This window comes from Rhincodon typus, chromosome 11 (genome assembly GCF_021869965.1).
Source record: "Rhincodon typus isolate 14 chromosome 11, sRhiTyp1.1, whole genome shotgun sequence".
Taxonomy (NCBI): domain Eukaryota; kingdom Metazoa; phylum Chordata; class Chondrichthyes; order Orectolobiformes; family Rhincodontidae; genus Rhincodon; species Rhincodon typus.
In genome coordinates, this window is record NC_063342.1 from 35,513,583 (window position 1) to 35,529,313 (window position 15,731).

The window sequence follows — 15,731 nt, forward strand, 5'->3', positions numbered from 1 at the left end:
TAGAACCAGACGGCATAATCTCAGGATAAGAGGTCGCACATTTAAAGACAGAGACAAGGAGAAATTTCCTGTCTCTGCAGGTAGTGAATCTGTGGAATTATTTACTGCAGGGGACTATTGAGGCTGGGATGTTAGGTATATTTGAGGTTGAGATTTTTAATTCAGTAAGGCAATCAAGGCTTATTGGAAAAGGCAGGCAAGTGCAGTTGAGGGTTATCATGTCAACCATGATCTTATTGAGTCTGCTTCGCCATTCAATCAGCTGAATGGCCGACTTCTGCTCCTACATCTTATGGTCTTGATAATGGTCCCTGTAATGATCTCCTACAATCTCTTCAGTCAGGCAGAAGATACAGAAGCCTGAACACACAGACCAGCAGGTTCAGCAACAGCTTCTTCCCAGCCATTATTGGATGATGAATGGACTTTCTAGCCTGAAATAATGCTGATCTGGCTAACGTTGATCTTACCAAGCACATGCCCTGTGCAATGTAATGTGTGTGACTCTGTCTAAGCCTTTTTGACCTGTACATCATTGCTTACTATGATCTGCTTGTACCGCTCATAAACAAAGTTTTTCACCATACTTTGGTACCTATGACAATAAATCAATCCTAAAATCTATTCAATTATTTCACCGCCAACACAATTAAAGAAGATGAGTTATCTTTTCTTGCTCAGGCGAGCTGATTAAGAATTAAACTGGAGTGATCAATAGGCATCTTTTCATGTTTCAAACAAAGATTCAGATGCTGCATCTCAGTATCTTTCCCATATTCTCCAATGAATTATTTTAAAGTACTTCAATGGAGCAAAGCTGAAAGCTGACAATAGAGGATTAATGATGTCTACACAGGGAGCTAATTTTACCAGAGTTCATCTTCAGTTGAACATAGAAGTGAAACTTTAGTGAAAGGGCATGTCTTTCCAAATTGACCCTGCAATCTTTCAACTGTATCATGTTCTTTAACAACTGACATTTTGTCCCAATTCTAATGACTTCAAAGTTGGTAGCCGGTAAAATTTCCTTTAACAAAATGTTGGCAAAACAATATCAGTTTTTCACAGTTATTCCCTATTCTGAATGACTGGTGCTATAATCAACATAATCCTCAAGGACATAAACAGAAGTTGCTGGAAAAGCTCAGCAGGTCTGGCAGCATCTGTGAAGAAAAATCAGAGTTAACGTTAACGTTTCAGTTTCAGTGATCCTTCCTTAGACGCTGCCAGATCTGCTGAATTTCTCCAGCAAATTCTGTCTTTGTTTCAGATTTCCAACATCTGCAATTCTTGGTTTTGTTATGATACTATCTTAGATAATAATAATAATAATTTGTTCAAATAATAATTTGAAAAAAATCTACTCTATTTCTTAACAGAGAATGCTAACTCTTTCAACTACAGCAATCTGGTGGATCCAGCTGTGGTTTAAAAAAATGGAACAAGGTAATTTTCCCCTTCATTCCCCCAACTCAGTTCTGCAATTTGTTGGACGAACTTGATTTCCTCCCACATATGACAGGAGTGTTATACATTTACAATGCTCACAGAACCCCAATGACATTTTAACTGCTTACTGTACAGGACACTTGCCACAGCCATTGAACCTGCTGTGAAAGAAGTCTAAGTCTTGGCATAGGCCAGTCTTAAACTTTCTTTGGTGGGGCCAAGAAGGGAACAAGTTGCATAAGGAAAGTCTAGGCATTCAATGCCTTTGCTACCCTTCCTCTCTCTCACTCAAGATGCAATGGTCAAGAATGCACAACAACACCTCTTCTTCCTCAGGAGGCTAAGGAAATTCAGCATGTCCATAAGAACCCACACCAATGTTTACAGATGCACCATGAAAAGCATTCTATCTGGGTGCATCATGGCTTGGTATGGCAACTGCTCTGCCCAGGACTGTAAGAAACTACAGAAAGTTGTGAACACAATCCAGATCATCACACAAGCCAACCTTCCATCCATGGACTCCATCTACACTTCTTGTTACAATGGAAAGATAGCCAACAACAAAGACCCCTCCCACCTCAGTCATAAACATCCTCCAACCTCTTCTGTCAGTCAGAAAATACAAAAGCTTAAATATACGTACCATCACGTTCAAGAACAGAATCTTCCGCACTATTAGTAGAGTTTTGAATGAACCTCTCGAATTTCAGATCTAATGCCGATCTTGCTTTTTATACACCTTCTTTGCCGCCATAACTTTGTAATTCTTGCTCTGTTTAATCACTCTATGATCTGTATGTCCTTGTATGTTATGATCTGTTGTACTGCACACAAAACAAAACTTTTTACTGTACTTTGGTACATGTGACAATAATAATCAAATCAAAATTCCCCTCAACCTGCCCTATTGAGACTCTGTCAAACAAACCTGGATAAAACAGGTATGTTAAATGACTAAATTCTTCTGCTGATGTTATCAAACTCATTTCTATGGGTTAGTGCCAAAATAAATTGCTGATGGTATAATCGTGTATAAATATAAACAAATATAATTGTTTTATAATAAACACATTTAAATATTATTTGTCACATAACTTTCTGAACTGTGGAGGCAGAAATTGTTCCAAATCTGCACTGCCAACCAGGAACAAGGCAAAGGCCCAAGTGAGGGCAACAAAAGGAATGAGTTTAGGAAACAGTACATTACATTGCTCTGTACTTGTAAGCTTGGGGCAGAGATTACAGTGAGTTTTATGTGTATGTTTGGGGGTAGAGATTACAATGTGCTGGTGTGTGTGTAAATTTGAGGGAGAGAATACAAACCTGAGATTTGGTGCTCAAAGGATGAAGTAAGTATGGGCAGAATGAGTTCAGTAATGACTCTCCATCCCCACCAAGCTCACTGGATCAAACACTAATCAGGCAAGTAGGAGCTGATAATGAGGATCTCAGAAATCATGGGCTCCGGTGCTAAAATCTTGCCCTAACTTGATTGGCTTGATAAATGCTGGCAGCTTCTGCAACTGGAAATGGATACTGGAGACCTGATCTTCAGGCGATAGTGAGAATGTGGCCATTTTGTTGGTGTGGGGATCACGGTGAGGTCATAAACAATTGCATAGGAGTGCCTTTCAGTGACCACCTTCTAACATTCCATATCTACCTCCAAATGGCCCCACATTGGGATAAATGGAAATCCCACCCCAAATTGAGAAAACAGGTCAAAATGTGTTTCCAGTCAGGAAACCAGACATTTCTCATGCCTGCTGGGAAGGCAGGTTAATCAGGCAACTGGCAAACGAAGCCCTTTGGTGACCATGAATTGACCTTCTGACTCAGCACTTAATTACGAGGCGGTGAGAAGGGGATGATTATCTCTTCAATGCTTATTTATTTCCCCTTCATATCACTTCACTCAGCAACACCAGGAAAGGGAAAATTGTGCTCAATATACTGTATAGATTTGGGTGGAGAGATTACAATATACTGCTTGCATGTATGTTTGGGGAGAAATTACAATATGCTGTTTGGAAAATTGTTCAGAAAAATCTCTTCAATTACTGTGTCATTTGAGGAAGTAGCAAGGAAGGTCGATGAGGCTAGTGTGTTTGACATAGCCTATTTGGAGTTAAACAAAGCTTTTGACAAAGTCCCACATGACAGACTGGTCTGAAAAGTCATGCGTTCCAAAGGGAAGTAGTAGGAAACAAAGGTTCTGGTGTTTTCATGCCTGGAACATTGTTTCCAATGGGAATCTAAAGGGCTCAGTCTAGATCCCTTCATATTCTTGCACTATATCAATAAATGATTTCAATGCTTAAGAAGTTTACAGATGATGCATCAATGGACGATGTGATTGATAGCAGGGAGGAAAGCTGTAAACTGTGGAAAAATATCAATGAATGAGAATAGGATCAAGAAGGCATGCTACATACTTTGATTATTTATTACCTCTGGCAAAGGATAGAGGGGTGTCATGTTGGAACAATATAAGGCATTAGTTAGATCATAGCTAGGGTACTGCAGATGCTTCTGGTTACTACATTACAAGAAGGATTAGGAAACAGAGAGAGAAGATTTCCAAACATGTTGCTAAAAAAGTGGAAAATGCTAGTTATGAGGAAAAGTTGGCCATGCTGGAGCTGTTTTCTGTGGAATGAAGGAAGTTGAGGGGATATTTTCGTGATGTACAACTCTATGACTGTGACTGTTTAATTGAGCTATATAAAATTATGAGGGGCTTAGATAGAGTGGATAGGAAAGACCTATGTCCTTCAGTAGAGGAGTCAACAAACAGAGGGCATAAATTAAAAGTAATTGGTGGATGAATCAGAATAAAGTTGAAGATGAATTTTGTACCCAGAGTAAGGATTGCATCTGGAAATCTGTAAACTCTCAATGGCAAGTTAAAAAAAAAACACTTGGATATGCATTTGAGGAGCAAATTAAATGCCTGTTCAACTGGGAATGACACGGAAGCAAATGGGTGAGAGGCAGTGAATGTGAATTTGTAAAGACCTTTAGTATTCCTTATACAGTAAAAGAAAAATACCAGAGATGCTGAGACTATGAAATAAAACAAAATATGCTGGAAATACTTCGGCAGGTCTAGCAGCATTTGTGGAGAGAGACTGAGTTAGTTTCGAGTCAAATACAACTCTCCTTCAGAACTTGAGTAATCTCATCTGCTGATAACTTGGGCTATAGCAACGTTTAGTGATTCCTTTGCAATTACAAATACTAATATAAAAAAATTACACCTAATGTTTTCTTCTGACAGATCACAGAGAAACAGGAAGAATGTTACCATTACCCTTATAAGTTAAGTAAATGTTTTTCCATATTATCCTGTTTTTCAGTTCACTATTAGAAGAGGACACCTTGCCTCTGAAAGTGTCTTTGAACCAGAGTACGATGGGAGTAGCAAAAAATTGCCAGTCTTCTACATCTCTTGGCAGCGCTCAAGACTTCAGTAGTGAGACACACAGCTCAGCAGTCCTACAGGTATATTCAAAAACCTTTTTACTACTGTAATGCACACAGTTGTTTTGTATCTATGAGTACAATAAATCATTTCCAGGTAGTCATACCCAGCAGATTTTGAGAAATCAATCCTTTCTTGTACACCATTTGTCTTTATTACCAAGCAGACAAATACTAGGGATTGAGCTTTGATCTCCTATAAGAATTGTTCATCGTTTAGGACTGTCCTATTGTGTTGACAATAATGAGTTAAATTTTGTGGCTTAGTGTTCATATAATAGTTTGCTAATCTTTAGACAGAGTTTTAGTTCATTTATGTTTACCTCTTCTGTGTTTATGTTCTTGTCATTAATGTTTTCATTAATTAAATTCTAATTTACATGTTCTTATCTTCCTCCCTTTGTAGGGATTTAATAATCTGCGGAATAATGATTTGCTCTGTGATGTCAGTCTAGTGCCAGCAGATGGAGATGAAAGGTTTCCTGTTCACAGAGCCATGATGGCATCAGCAAGTGATTATTTTAAGGCCATGTTCACAGGTATTTAGCATTTTTGTCAATCATCAATTGGGTAGTCAAACTCTGGTTTTACAATAAAGTAAGATCAGCAAGAACATAAACAATAAATTGCCAGCAAGATCCATACTTTCCAACAACCATGAGGTAAAATGTCTGCCTTCTGCAATGCCAGCAGAACCTTTATTTAAACCATTTCAATCAGATTTCTGCAAATCATCCACCAAAATTATTTTAAGACAACCTTAGCAAGAAATGTATGGCCAAACTATAAGGATGCATTTCAGTTTCTCAACCAGCTACTGTTCAGACTGACTCTCAAAGAGAAATTTCTAGATGAGCCCCAACTAGGGTCAGTACCTGTCATTGTCAGGCAAACTCTCACCTGACCTTCCAATGGTGAATGTCCTAGCCAGATGAGCCACTCTTATTTTTGAGGGCATTCTTAAAATAAAACAATACAACCACACACCTTACTTATTGTTCCTATCCACCTGCTTATTTCAGCAATTCATCTTTCAACCAGTTTCTTTTTTAGCTGTTTTACTCACCTTTGGTTCTTCCAGTGACTTTACATACACTATGATGGACAATGCATATCGTCCATGCATTTTTCATCTCTTTCTGTAGAGTAAAAGAAAAATCAGTTCACAATTTATTAAACTCATTGCATGCTAGTTTTTACCAGGAATTAGTATAAGAAAAATACCTGACTTTACTTTCGAAGAGGCCATAGAGTCTGCTGCTGTAATTCAAACTCTAAACCCTCCAAACCTCTTCGGGGACACAGAAAATATTTTGCAGATATATGCCATCAGGGATCAATGGCCTGGTGGTTGGTTCCCATGGTAAAATCAACAATCTGTTCCTCCATGAATAGACACCAGAGGGTCCAGCAAATATAGAAATCTACTGTATTAGTGGTATATGTGCATTCGACAGTGTCTGCTTTCACCTGTCCTCTGTAAATTATATACTCTCTTGTGATCCATCAGAGGAAGGCACTGTGATGTTTGATTCTAATTGGTGCTACTAAAGAATTTCAAGGCTGTGACCTTTATTGCCTTGTTCTTTTTATTCTGTTTTTTTCAATTTTATAAAGCAGTTCATCTCATTTTCTTTTGTAATTCTAAAAAAAGGCCCACATTTTTTATTTTATAACACAAATTATAAGTCATTCTTCTGCCTCTTAAAAGGACACTAGTAACCTGGATTTCTTTACTTTTCAATGCTGTTTCTAATGAGTGCTTACAGATTGAATGTGTGGGACTAGAGCAAGTTAATAAGTATGTGCTGTAGTTTTTGGAACCATTGCATATCTCACTTTAAGTTCAATTGCTGTTTAGGTGGCATGAAAGAACAGGAACAGATGTCAATCAAACTACATGGAGTAAGCAAAATAGGACTGAAAAGTATCATAGAGTTCACCTATACATCAAAGCTATCTCTCAATATGGACAATCTCCAGGATATCCTAGAAGCAGCCAGCTTCCTCCAGATAATGCCTATCATTGAGTTCTGTAAAGAGTTTCTAATTTCTCAGGTTTGTGTCACTACTTCTTTGATGCCCTGACAAAATGACGGCTTTAATTTTTCAATTTACTTCAATAGTGGGGATTTATGTTGGAAAGGCCTTTAGCTTTGCTTTGCGATGTTATCATTTTCCGTGATCTGTTATATGGTCTGTGTCGGAGATTTGGGATGCTACCCAACTTCCAGGCTGGTTAGTTTTCCCTTTGCCAATCTCCTTTTCAGAGACCCTGATCATTTCTAGTGTTGAAATTTTGGATTACAATAAAATGATTCCACCCCCAATAGAAACGTGAGGTGTGCACGCGCATTTTTGTACAATGGAGTTGTTTTTCATTTAAACAAGCAAGCAATCCCATACAGCCAACATACAAGCTGCAATTTTTCAAATTTTTTACATGTTGGATACATGTTTGGAATCCATATGACATTCCTTTGTTTCAGTCAATTCTTTGATCTGTTCCTTGGCAATTTGGCAATCTTTTTCATCTGTTCACTTGTTCAGCATTGCTCAATTTCAAGCAAAACTGTTGTTTATGGAAGTAGCATCGTGTTCGAGATTAAGCAATGAAATCACTTCTGCTCCAACAAAATTGCAATACCACACAAGTGATTAATTTAAATTATCTCATGAATTTACTCGGCTGTGTGAAATGGTTCTTTGCACTGTTGAGTAAAATAAGTTCAGTTTTGCCTAAGGCACTGAATGACGTATTTCAGGTTCCAGGACACTATTAAAAGAGTAAATGTAAATCTGAGTGCATTAACATTTCGTAATGGAAAAATCTCCCATGTACGTTAACCCAGCAAAAGAAAATGAAATTCTACAGCATTTTTCATGCACATTTGAAGTTGAGGATATTTTGAAATTCATGTCATTGTCTTCTAGTCAGACGATAAAGATGTCATTTCAGTAATTATATTTTATGCTAGAGCTGTAACGCATAGAAATCTTGCCACCCCCCACCCCCCACCATAATAATGTGAGCAACCAATGTATGAGCTGTTTGCTTTATGGATCAACAGACTAATTAATTGTTGTACAAATATGCATTCTATAAAAGCCTATCAAAAGTCAGTAGAAATATAGATTCACATCTGATACTTAACATTCTGATATAGGAAGTTTGCATCCTAAGAAGACCTCACATTGAAATAAGATGTTGCATGGCTCATGACATTGAGATAATGTAGCGTTATGCCACTTGCACTATTGATGGCAGTTTGTGTGTAGTAAGTAACTATTCTTGAATTCATTTTCCAGGTTTCTTTTCAAAACTGTGTTGAAATTGGTCGCATTGCCAACGAGTACCACTTGACAACAGTAGATAAATATATCAAAGACTGTATCCTGAAGAACTTCCCAACAATGTTAAGCAGTGGGGAATTTATTTCGCTGTCATACGACCAGCTTGTTTTTGCACTTGGCAATGATGGCCTGAAGAACTGCACTGAGCTTCAGCTATTTAAAGCTGCCTGTCAGTGGCTACAGCATGAGGAATGTCGAATGCAGTTTGCTGCAAAACTGATGAAGCACATTCGCTTTCCACTGATGTCACCAGAGGAGCTTCTTGAACATGTTCAGAAAGTGGAGTTCATGCGGACTGATACCACTTGTGTTAATCTTCTACTTGAAGCCAGTAACTACCAGATGTTGCCCTACATGCAACCAATCATGCAATCAGAAAGGACTAGGATCCGTTCCAACTCCACACACCTGGTCACTCTGGGTGGCGTTCTGCGCCAGCAGCTTCTGGTGAGCAAGGAGCTGCGCTTGTTCGATGAGAACACGCACATGTGGAAATCATTGGCTGCCATGGATGTGCCACGTTACCAGCATGGTGTAGCTGTAATTGGAAATTTCCTCTTTGTAGTTGGTGGGCAGAGCAACTATGACACAAAAGGGAAAACAGCAGTTGATACAACGTATCGATATGATCCCCGCTACAACAAGTGGAAACAGATGGGCTCCCTAAATGAGAAAAGAACTTTCTTCCATTTAAGTGCTCTTGAGGGAAATCTGTATGCAGTGGGAGGCCGGAATATTGCTGGAGAATTAGGTAAAGTATGATCTATCTATATCCACTTATTGCTCAGTTGGACCTTTGGAAAACATTTTACTGTTAAAGCAGAGGAAAATGAATATAAATTCCATCTGTCAATCTTAGCTGCAGGTTGCAAATTGCAATTGTAACTTGGAACTGTGCAATATCAAGAATACCTCCTGTGGTTTAGATTCTTTCTGGCTTATTTCTTCAAAAATGTATAATTAAAACAATCACTTCTTTATTCTAATAACGCCAGAGCTCCCATGGGAAAAAGCAAGCAATTTCATTCGCTCTCTGGACAGACTGCAACTGGGCAGAGCTGTGACTGAGTTCCTCATGGGATATTTTGCTAGTGCTGTTGATGGAACTTTAAACTAACTCAGCACTGTTGTAGGAACTGAGAGAGAATATTAGAAAGGGATACCAGGCTTCACAAAATACTGAGAAAGACAGAAACTCTAGTGTAGAGAATAGAGAAACAACAGGTGATGTTGATGTAAGTGAAAAAGTGCTGAAGTCTAAATCAGGGTTGCTGCACATATGTATGTGCATGCACAGAGTTTAGTCAATAAGATTGGGGAGTTACAGACACAGATTGTCATATTCCTAAATTGCATTGTAACAATAACAGAGACCTGAATCAAGAAAGGGAAGGATTGGATGTCAAATAATCTTGGGTACAAGATGTTAGAAAAAGATGAATGAAGATATCCCATGAAGTTTAAGGACAGTTTCAATCTGCTTAGAGCTGGGGAAAAAAAGGCGCAATTACATTGCTCAATATAGGTTATAGACCACCAAGTAGTGGAAAGGAATTAGAGGAATACATTTGCGAGGAAATCACAAAGAGATGCCAACGTTATACAATTGTTATAATGAGGTCTTTAACTATTTGAATGTAAATGTAGACAACGGTAGTGTAAATGATGGTGAGGGTTATCATTCCTAAATTGTGTTCAGTTGAATATCCTACAACAGTATGTGTCCAGTCAAAGAAGAAAGGATACATTGTTTGACCTGATTCTTGGAAATGACATGGGTCAAGTAGATTGAGTGTCAGTGGGGGATCATTTAGGAAACAGTGATCATTGCATCATAATATTTAAGATGATGATAGAAAATGACAATAGACAACCCAGAGCATGAATGATAAATGGGGAGAGTTGATGCCATTGACTGGGTTGCTTTGTCCTGGATGGTATCAGGCTCCTTGAGTGTTGTTAGAGCTGCATTCATCCAGGCAAGTAGGGAATATTCAATCACACACCTGACTTGTGACTTGAAGATGGTGGACAGACTTTGAGGAGTCAGGAGGTGAGTTACTCATCACAGTATTCCTCATCCATGTCATATTGAGACAGCCAAACTGAATTGGGCTGCTCAGGTAGAGTCGTAGAGTCATAAAGTTGTACAGCATGGAAACAGATCCTTCGATCCAACTCATCCATTCCAATCGGGTATCCTACATGAATCTAGTCCCATTTGCCAGCATTTGGCCCATATCACTGTAAATCCTTCCTATTCATGTACCCATCCAGATGCCTTTTAAATGTTACAATTGTACCAGCCTCCACCACTTCCTCTGGCAGCTCATTCCATACACTTGCCACCTCCTGAGTGAAAAAGTTGTCCTTAGGTCACTTTTAAATCTTTCCCCTCTCACCATAAACCTATGCCTTCTAGTTTTGGGCTACCCTACCCTGGGGAAAAAAAAGACCTTGGCTAGTCACCCTAAGCCCCGCATGATTTTATAAACCTCTATAAGGTCACCTTTCAGCATCTAATGCTCTGGGAAAAATAGTCCCAGCCTATCGCAGCCTCTCTGTAGCTCACCAGAATGCCTGACATTCACAGCCCTTATAAATCTTTTATTGGGAGCTCATGCTGTCATGGCAATCAAAGTGAACACTGTAAGGATATTCAGAAGGCTTTATTTAGTTTTGATGTTGATTCTGAGTCTTGGGGGAAACTGCACAGCATTGCTACACCTTTGAAAGGAAACACAGAGTTGAGAGAAAACATGAACAGAGGAATTGCCAAGCCACAGTCATTTGTTATATTCTGTCTTATTTGTAGCAGAATCCTTAGGGTGCAGTCAACCATGTACTGCCTTGAATGCTAGCATGATTAACAAGGTCATCTTCACCTCAAAGGATGTTTGGCATTTTATCACCGGTTTCTTGTCAGAATCAATGGTGATGTGAGACACAAAATCTTCGAATCCTACGACCATCTGTCAAAACGCGTTGGATATTTTGAGATCAGATCCATACTTCCAGTAGGACACTTTCCGATGTACTACTTTCAAACCTCAGAGCTATCTTCATCACCTTATAATTGACCGAGATCAACTGCTATTCTTACAACTTTTCCATTATTGCAGATGATGATGTTGTTGTGATGATGTAGAGCTTCCTGTTACCATCTTTTCCTTTGTGTGACATTTTGATTTGGGTTGTTCCTTGCTATTAAATCTCAGTTATCTATAGGCCAGTAGTGAGGTGTATTTTGTCTTTTATTTTTACGAAGAAAGGTTGAGACCGAGGTGACGAGCAGACTGCTCAAAGCCAATCAAGCAAACAGCTTCTGAGGCCTTTGAGTTACTTTTTAAATTTTGGTGGGTTGAAGCTCCTACAGAACCGTGATTTTTAGTTTTAGCTTTCAGCAGTTGCTGGAGTCTTGAAGCTGGATGTGAAAGCTCTTATTCCTCTCTCTGTTACAACTAAATGCTGGGGCTCTCTTCCTGCTGCTAAAATTGCACGTGAGACAATCTATTTTACTGAATTTGCCTTTTTCAAAGATGTGTTCATCTGATGTTACTATATTGGAACATTAATTAGTAGTAGTTAATTTATACATTATTTTATTAAACATTTCAATAGAGTTACAATTAAGCCAATTCTCTTATTTTATTTTTATTTTGTCATTATTTAACTGTAGTGTAAAAATAACGTGTTTCACTTAAAGTCAAATAGTTTGACCAATTGAATTGCATTAGGAAATGGAAAGCCTTACCCTTAAAATAAGAAAAAGTTCTAAATACATTTGAGCAGGCTTGGTCTGGTCCATAACACCTATATCAAGTTTCAGTTTCAAATTTACACTTGTGGATTCTTTGGTCATATTTTTCCTGATATGGATAGTTGTGTGAATTTCATTTTTTCTGGGAACTGACACATCAAGATATTTCACGTACTTTGATGGTTCCTAGGTCTGTTCTGTCCTTAAACACATTTCTCAGAGTACGATGGTTTGGTTTACTTTTCCTTCTTATTCGCCCTATTGCTCTAACCCGGTACCCACTTTACTATCTTTTTACTTACTTTTGCATATATTTTGCCAGTGATTGATGCTAGAAATTGCTGATTTTGTCCTACATATGTTAAAGAATAGAACTTTTAGTTTAGAAACTTAATTTAAATATGGATGGGACACTTTATTCAGGAACTGGGAGACAGAGCTGCAATAATTATACTTCGTGGACTAATCTATATTTATTTAATAAGATTAGAATTAGAAATAAGAAAATTTAATAGTGGATAACCCATCTCTGAACTTTTAATAAGGACATGAATTCTACAGTTACTTCAATAACGATTTAAAATATTCATCGGTTTCCAAACCAAGGAAGCTGAAAACCTCTTTCTACCTTCTTGATTGAGAGCCCAGATATCTATTAGTTTGTCAAAACAGATACATCCAAGGGTAAAAAGAAAATTATTTGCTGGACAGATTTATCTTAGATCTACTTCTTAAAATCGGTCAATGTGTATTTACACATGGAAAAGAGGTGTCAAGTGCTTGCAGTTTTTACTATTGCTACTATATATGCCTGGTTGCTTCAAACTTGTATAAGGCTGTAGTAAAAGCAGTTTTTAAGTAAAGTTATGAATGGCTGTTTTTAAAGTTTTTTTCATATATTTTTACTATACAGCATATGTCCTGGATAAATGGGTATGGATGAATCACAGGTAAGCATGGACAGTGCGAAGCACCATGGAGAGTGGGTGGAGAGATGTAGCCTAGCATTAGAGAGTATAAGGGACCATTTAGGTGGGTGGACTTGCATAGATTGGCATTATGAGGGGCCAATGATAGACTAAGGAGATATAGGTTGGCATGGGGGCACATGTAAAACCTTTTAGAAAGTTGTCTCATCCACGCTATAACTCATAATACTTATGAGAGGCCATGAACCATGACATTTTTTGAAGCTGACCTAACTACTGAAAATTGGGAAGGGCTAGGAATCCTGTCTTTGTAAAGGAACCAACCAGGTGGGAGTAGAGGGCGTGAGCTTGGGATCTACACCTGCCTGTACTCTTATTCTACCTTGGTGAAAATTTGGGCACCCAGAATTGGGTTTCAGCTTCCATATTTAAAGGTCCACAGTGTGTCCTTAGAAGATCATAGAATCCCTACAGTGTGGAAACAGGCCCTTCGGCCCAACAAGGCCACACCAACCCTCAGAGCACCCACCCAAACCCATCCCCACCTAATGTACAAATCCCTGAACACTGCGGGTAATTTAGCATGACCAATCCACCTAGACTGCACATCTTTGGACTGTCGAAGGAAACCAGAGCATCCAGAGGAAACCCACGCAGACACGGGGAGAATGTGCAAACTCCACACAGACAGTCACCAGAGGGTGGAATTGAACACAGGTCCCTGGTGTTGTGAGGCAGCAGTGCTAACCACTGAGCCTCTGTGCCGCCCTAATCTCTGTGTTTTGAGAGTCAAGTGAGTGAAAGAATTAAGGAATTAAAGAACTGAGGGAAAATGATGCTGGATTTGTCTAGCTTGTAGCTAAAGAAAACTTAGAATAACACTCAAAGTGACAACAAATAATTCAGTTTGAGAACTAGCAGAGATACAATCTGTATAGGAGCTGTAAAGCAGTATCTACCTGTCCATTTCTGAAAAAAGGGTCCAGACCCGAAACGTCAGCTTTCCTGCTCCTCTGATGCTGCTTGGCCTGCTGTGTTCATCCAGCTCTACACCTTGTTATCTCTACCTGTCCAAAGCCAATTTTAGGAGCTAGAAGATTCAGAATAGTGTTGTTACTGATTTTTAAACCATTAAGCATAAATAAAATGAGGTTCATGTTTGAGCTGAGAAGCCCACAGTTGAGAAATTTTAGAGAAGAGAAATATTGGAAAGTCAGGTTGCAAAAAGCTTATGGAGAGATCCCCATGAAATCTCGTTGCTCAGAGAATAGCTGGAACACTGAGGAGAATTCAAAGTGAATTCCAGAGAGTTCTGGAATACTTGGTGTGGATCGAGAAGGAGAATGGAATGATCAAGATCTTGTAATGTTTAACTCTGGGACAGATGTAGGAAGTAAAAGAGGAAATGATGGCATAGCGGCAATATCAATAGTAATCAGAGGCCAGACTAATTGCCCTGGAGATATGGATAACAATCTGAGCATGACAGCTGGAGGCAATTAAAATCCATTTGTCAATCTGGAATAAAGCTAGTTTCAGTAATGGCGTCATGAAACTACCACCAAGAGTTGTAAAAGCCCACCTCGTTCACTAATGTTGAAAGAAATCTCTGCATGACTCCAGATCCACAATAATGTGGTCAAATCCTAACTGTCCTCTGAAATGGCAAATTGCTTCAAGAGCAATTACAGATTGGCACCAAATACTGATCTTGTGAGCAACACCTAAATCCCATGAAAGAATATGGAAAAAATACTGATTCTTGACAAACTGTAATGTTAATGGTGCCTGCTTCGCTTATAAAGTACAGTAAAATTTGTTATTGTTTAAAAACAGGAAATCGTGTGGCATAACTTCTGTCAGTTAATCATTTTGTATTAAATTGCTCTTTAAACATTAATGGTCTCTACAGAGATCAAAACACTGGGTTTTCCGCAAGCTCAGCAGTTTGAACCGTACATTTCTTGTCGGTGAATTAACACTGTCATTCATAGCTTCTGCACATTTTTCTCTCCCATTTGATATATATTATTTTGTTGTTGATGCAGTGTCACAGCAATCTCCATTGAAGTGACTACAAAACAGCCAATTGAGTAGTTAGCATTTCATCTGTCTACTGAGGACTTCATGTGCTTTGCAGTCTCTAAGGCATGTTATATTGTTACCTTGTCCTTTCCAATTAGAATTTTTTGCATATTAGGATGTGCAGAGCCCTAATTGAAAGTCTGGTAGATTAAACCAATCCGTTCTTTAAATTTACGTTTGTGTTTATATTTCTTCACCATTAAGTAGTTCTCAGTGGTCTCACCCAGTTCCTGCCTCAAGCTCAGAAATTCGTACCTGTAGATCCAACTTTTTGATAATGCCTGGAGAGTCAGAGTCATACAGCACTGAAACAGACCTTTCAGTCCAACTCACCCATGCTGACCAAGTTTGCCAAACTAAAGTAGTCCCATTTGCCTGCATTTGGCCCATATCCCTCTAAACCTTTCCTAACCATTTAACTGTCCAAATGTCTTTTAACTGTTGTAATTGTACCAGCTTCTACCTCTTCCCCCGGCAGTTCATTCCATATACAAACCACATTCCGTGTGAAAAAGTTGCCTCTCAGGTCCCTTTTTAAATCTTTCTTCTCACCTTAAAAATACACCCTCTAGTTCGGAGATAGTAGGAACTGCAGATGCTGGAGAATCTGAGATAACAAGATGTAGAGCTGGATGAACACAGCAGGCCAAGCAGCATCAGAGGAGCAG

The 15,731-nt window shown here is 38.7% G+C and overlaps 1 protein-coding gene across 3 annotated transcripts in view; it reads left to right on the forward strand.

The window, feature by feature from the left end:
• The window catches only part of si:rp71-68n21.9 (kelch-like protein 13), a 67,649-nt gene that overhangs the window by 48,166 nt on the left and 3,752 nt on the right, over positions 1–15,731 (forward strand). For all 3 annotated transcript variants that reach the window (XM_048603130.1, XM_048603131.1, XM_048603129.1), the window contains 4 exons: positions 4,812–4,956; positions 5,342–5,474; positions 6,797–6,993; positions 8,245–9,040. In XM_048603130.1, coding sequence (XP_048459087.1) covers positions 4,867–4,956; positions 5,342–5,474; positions 6,797–6,993; positions 8,245–9,040 — 1,216 coding nt within the window. In that variant the 5' untranslated portion in view covers positions 4,812–4,866. The remainder of the gene's footprint in view (positions 1–4,811; positions 4,957–5,341; positions 5,475–6,796; positions 6,994–8,244; positions 9,041–15,731) is intronic.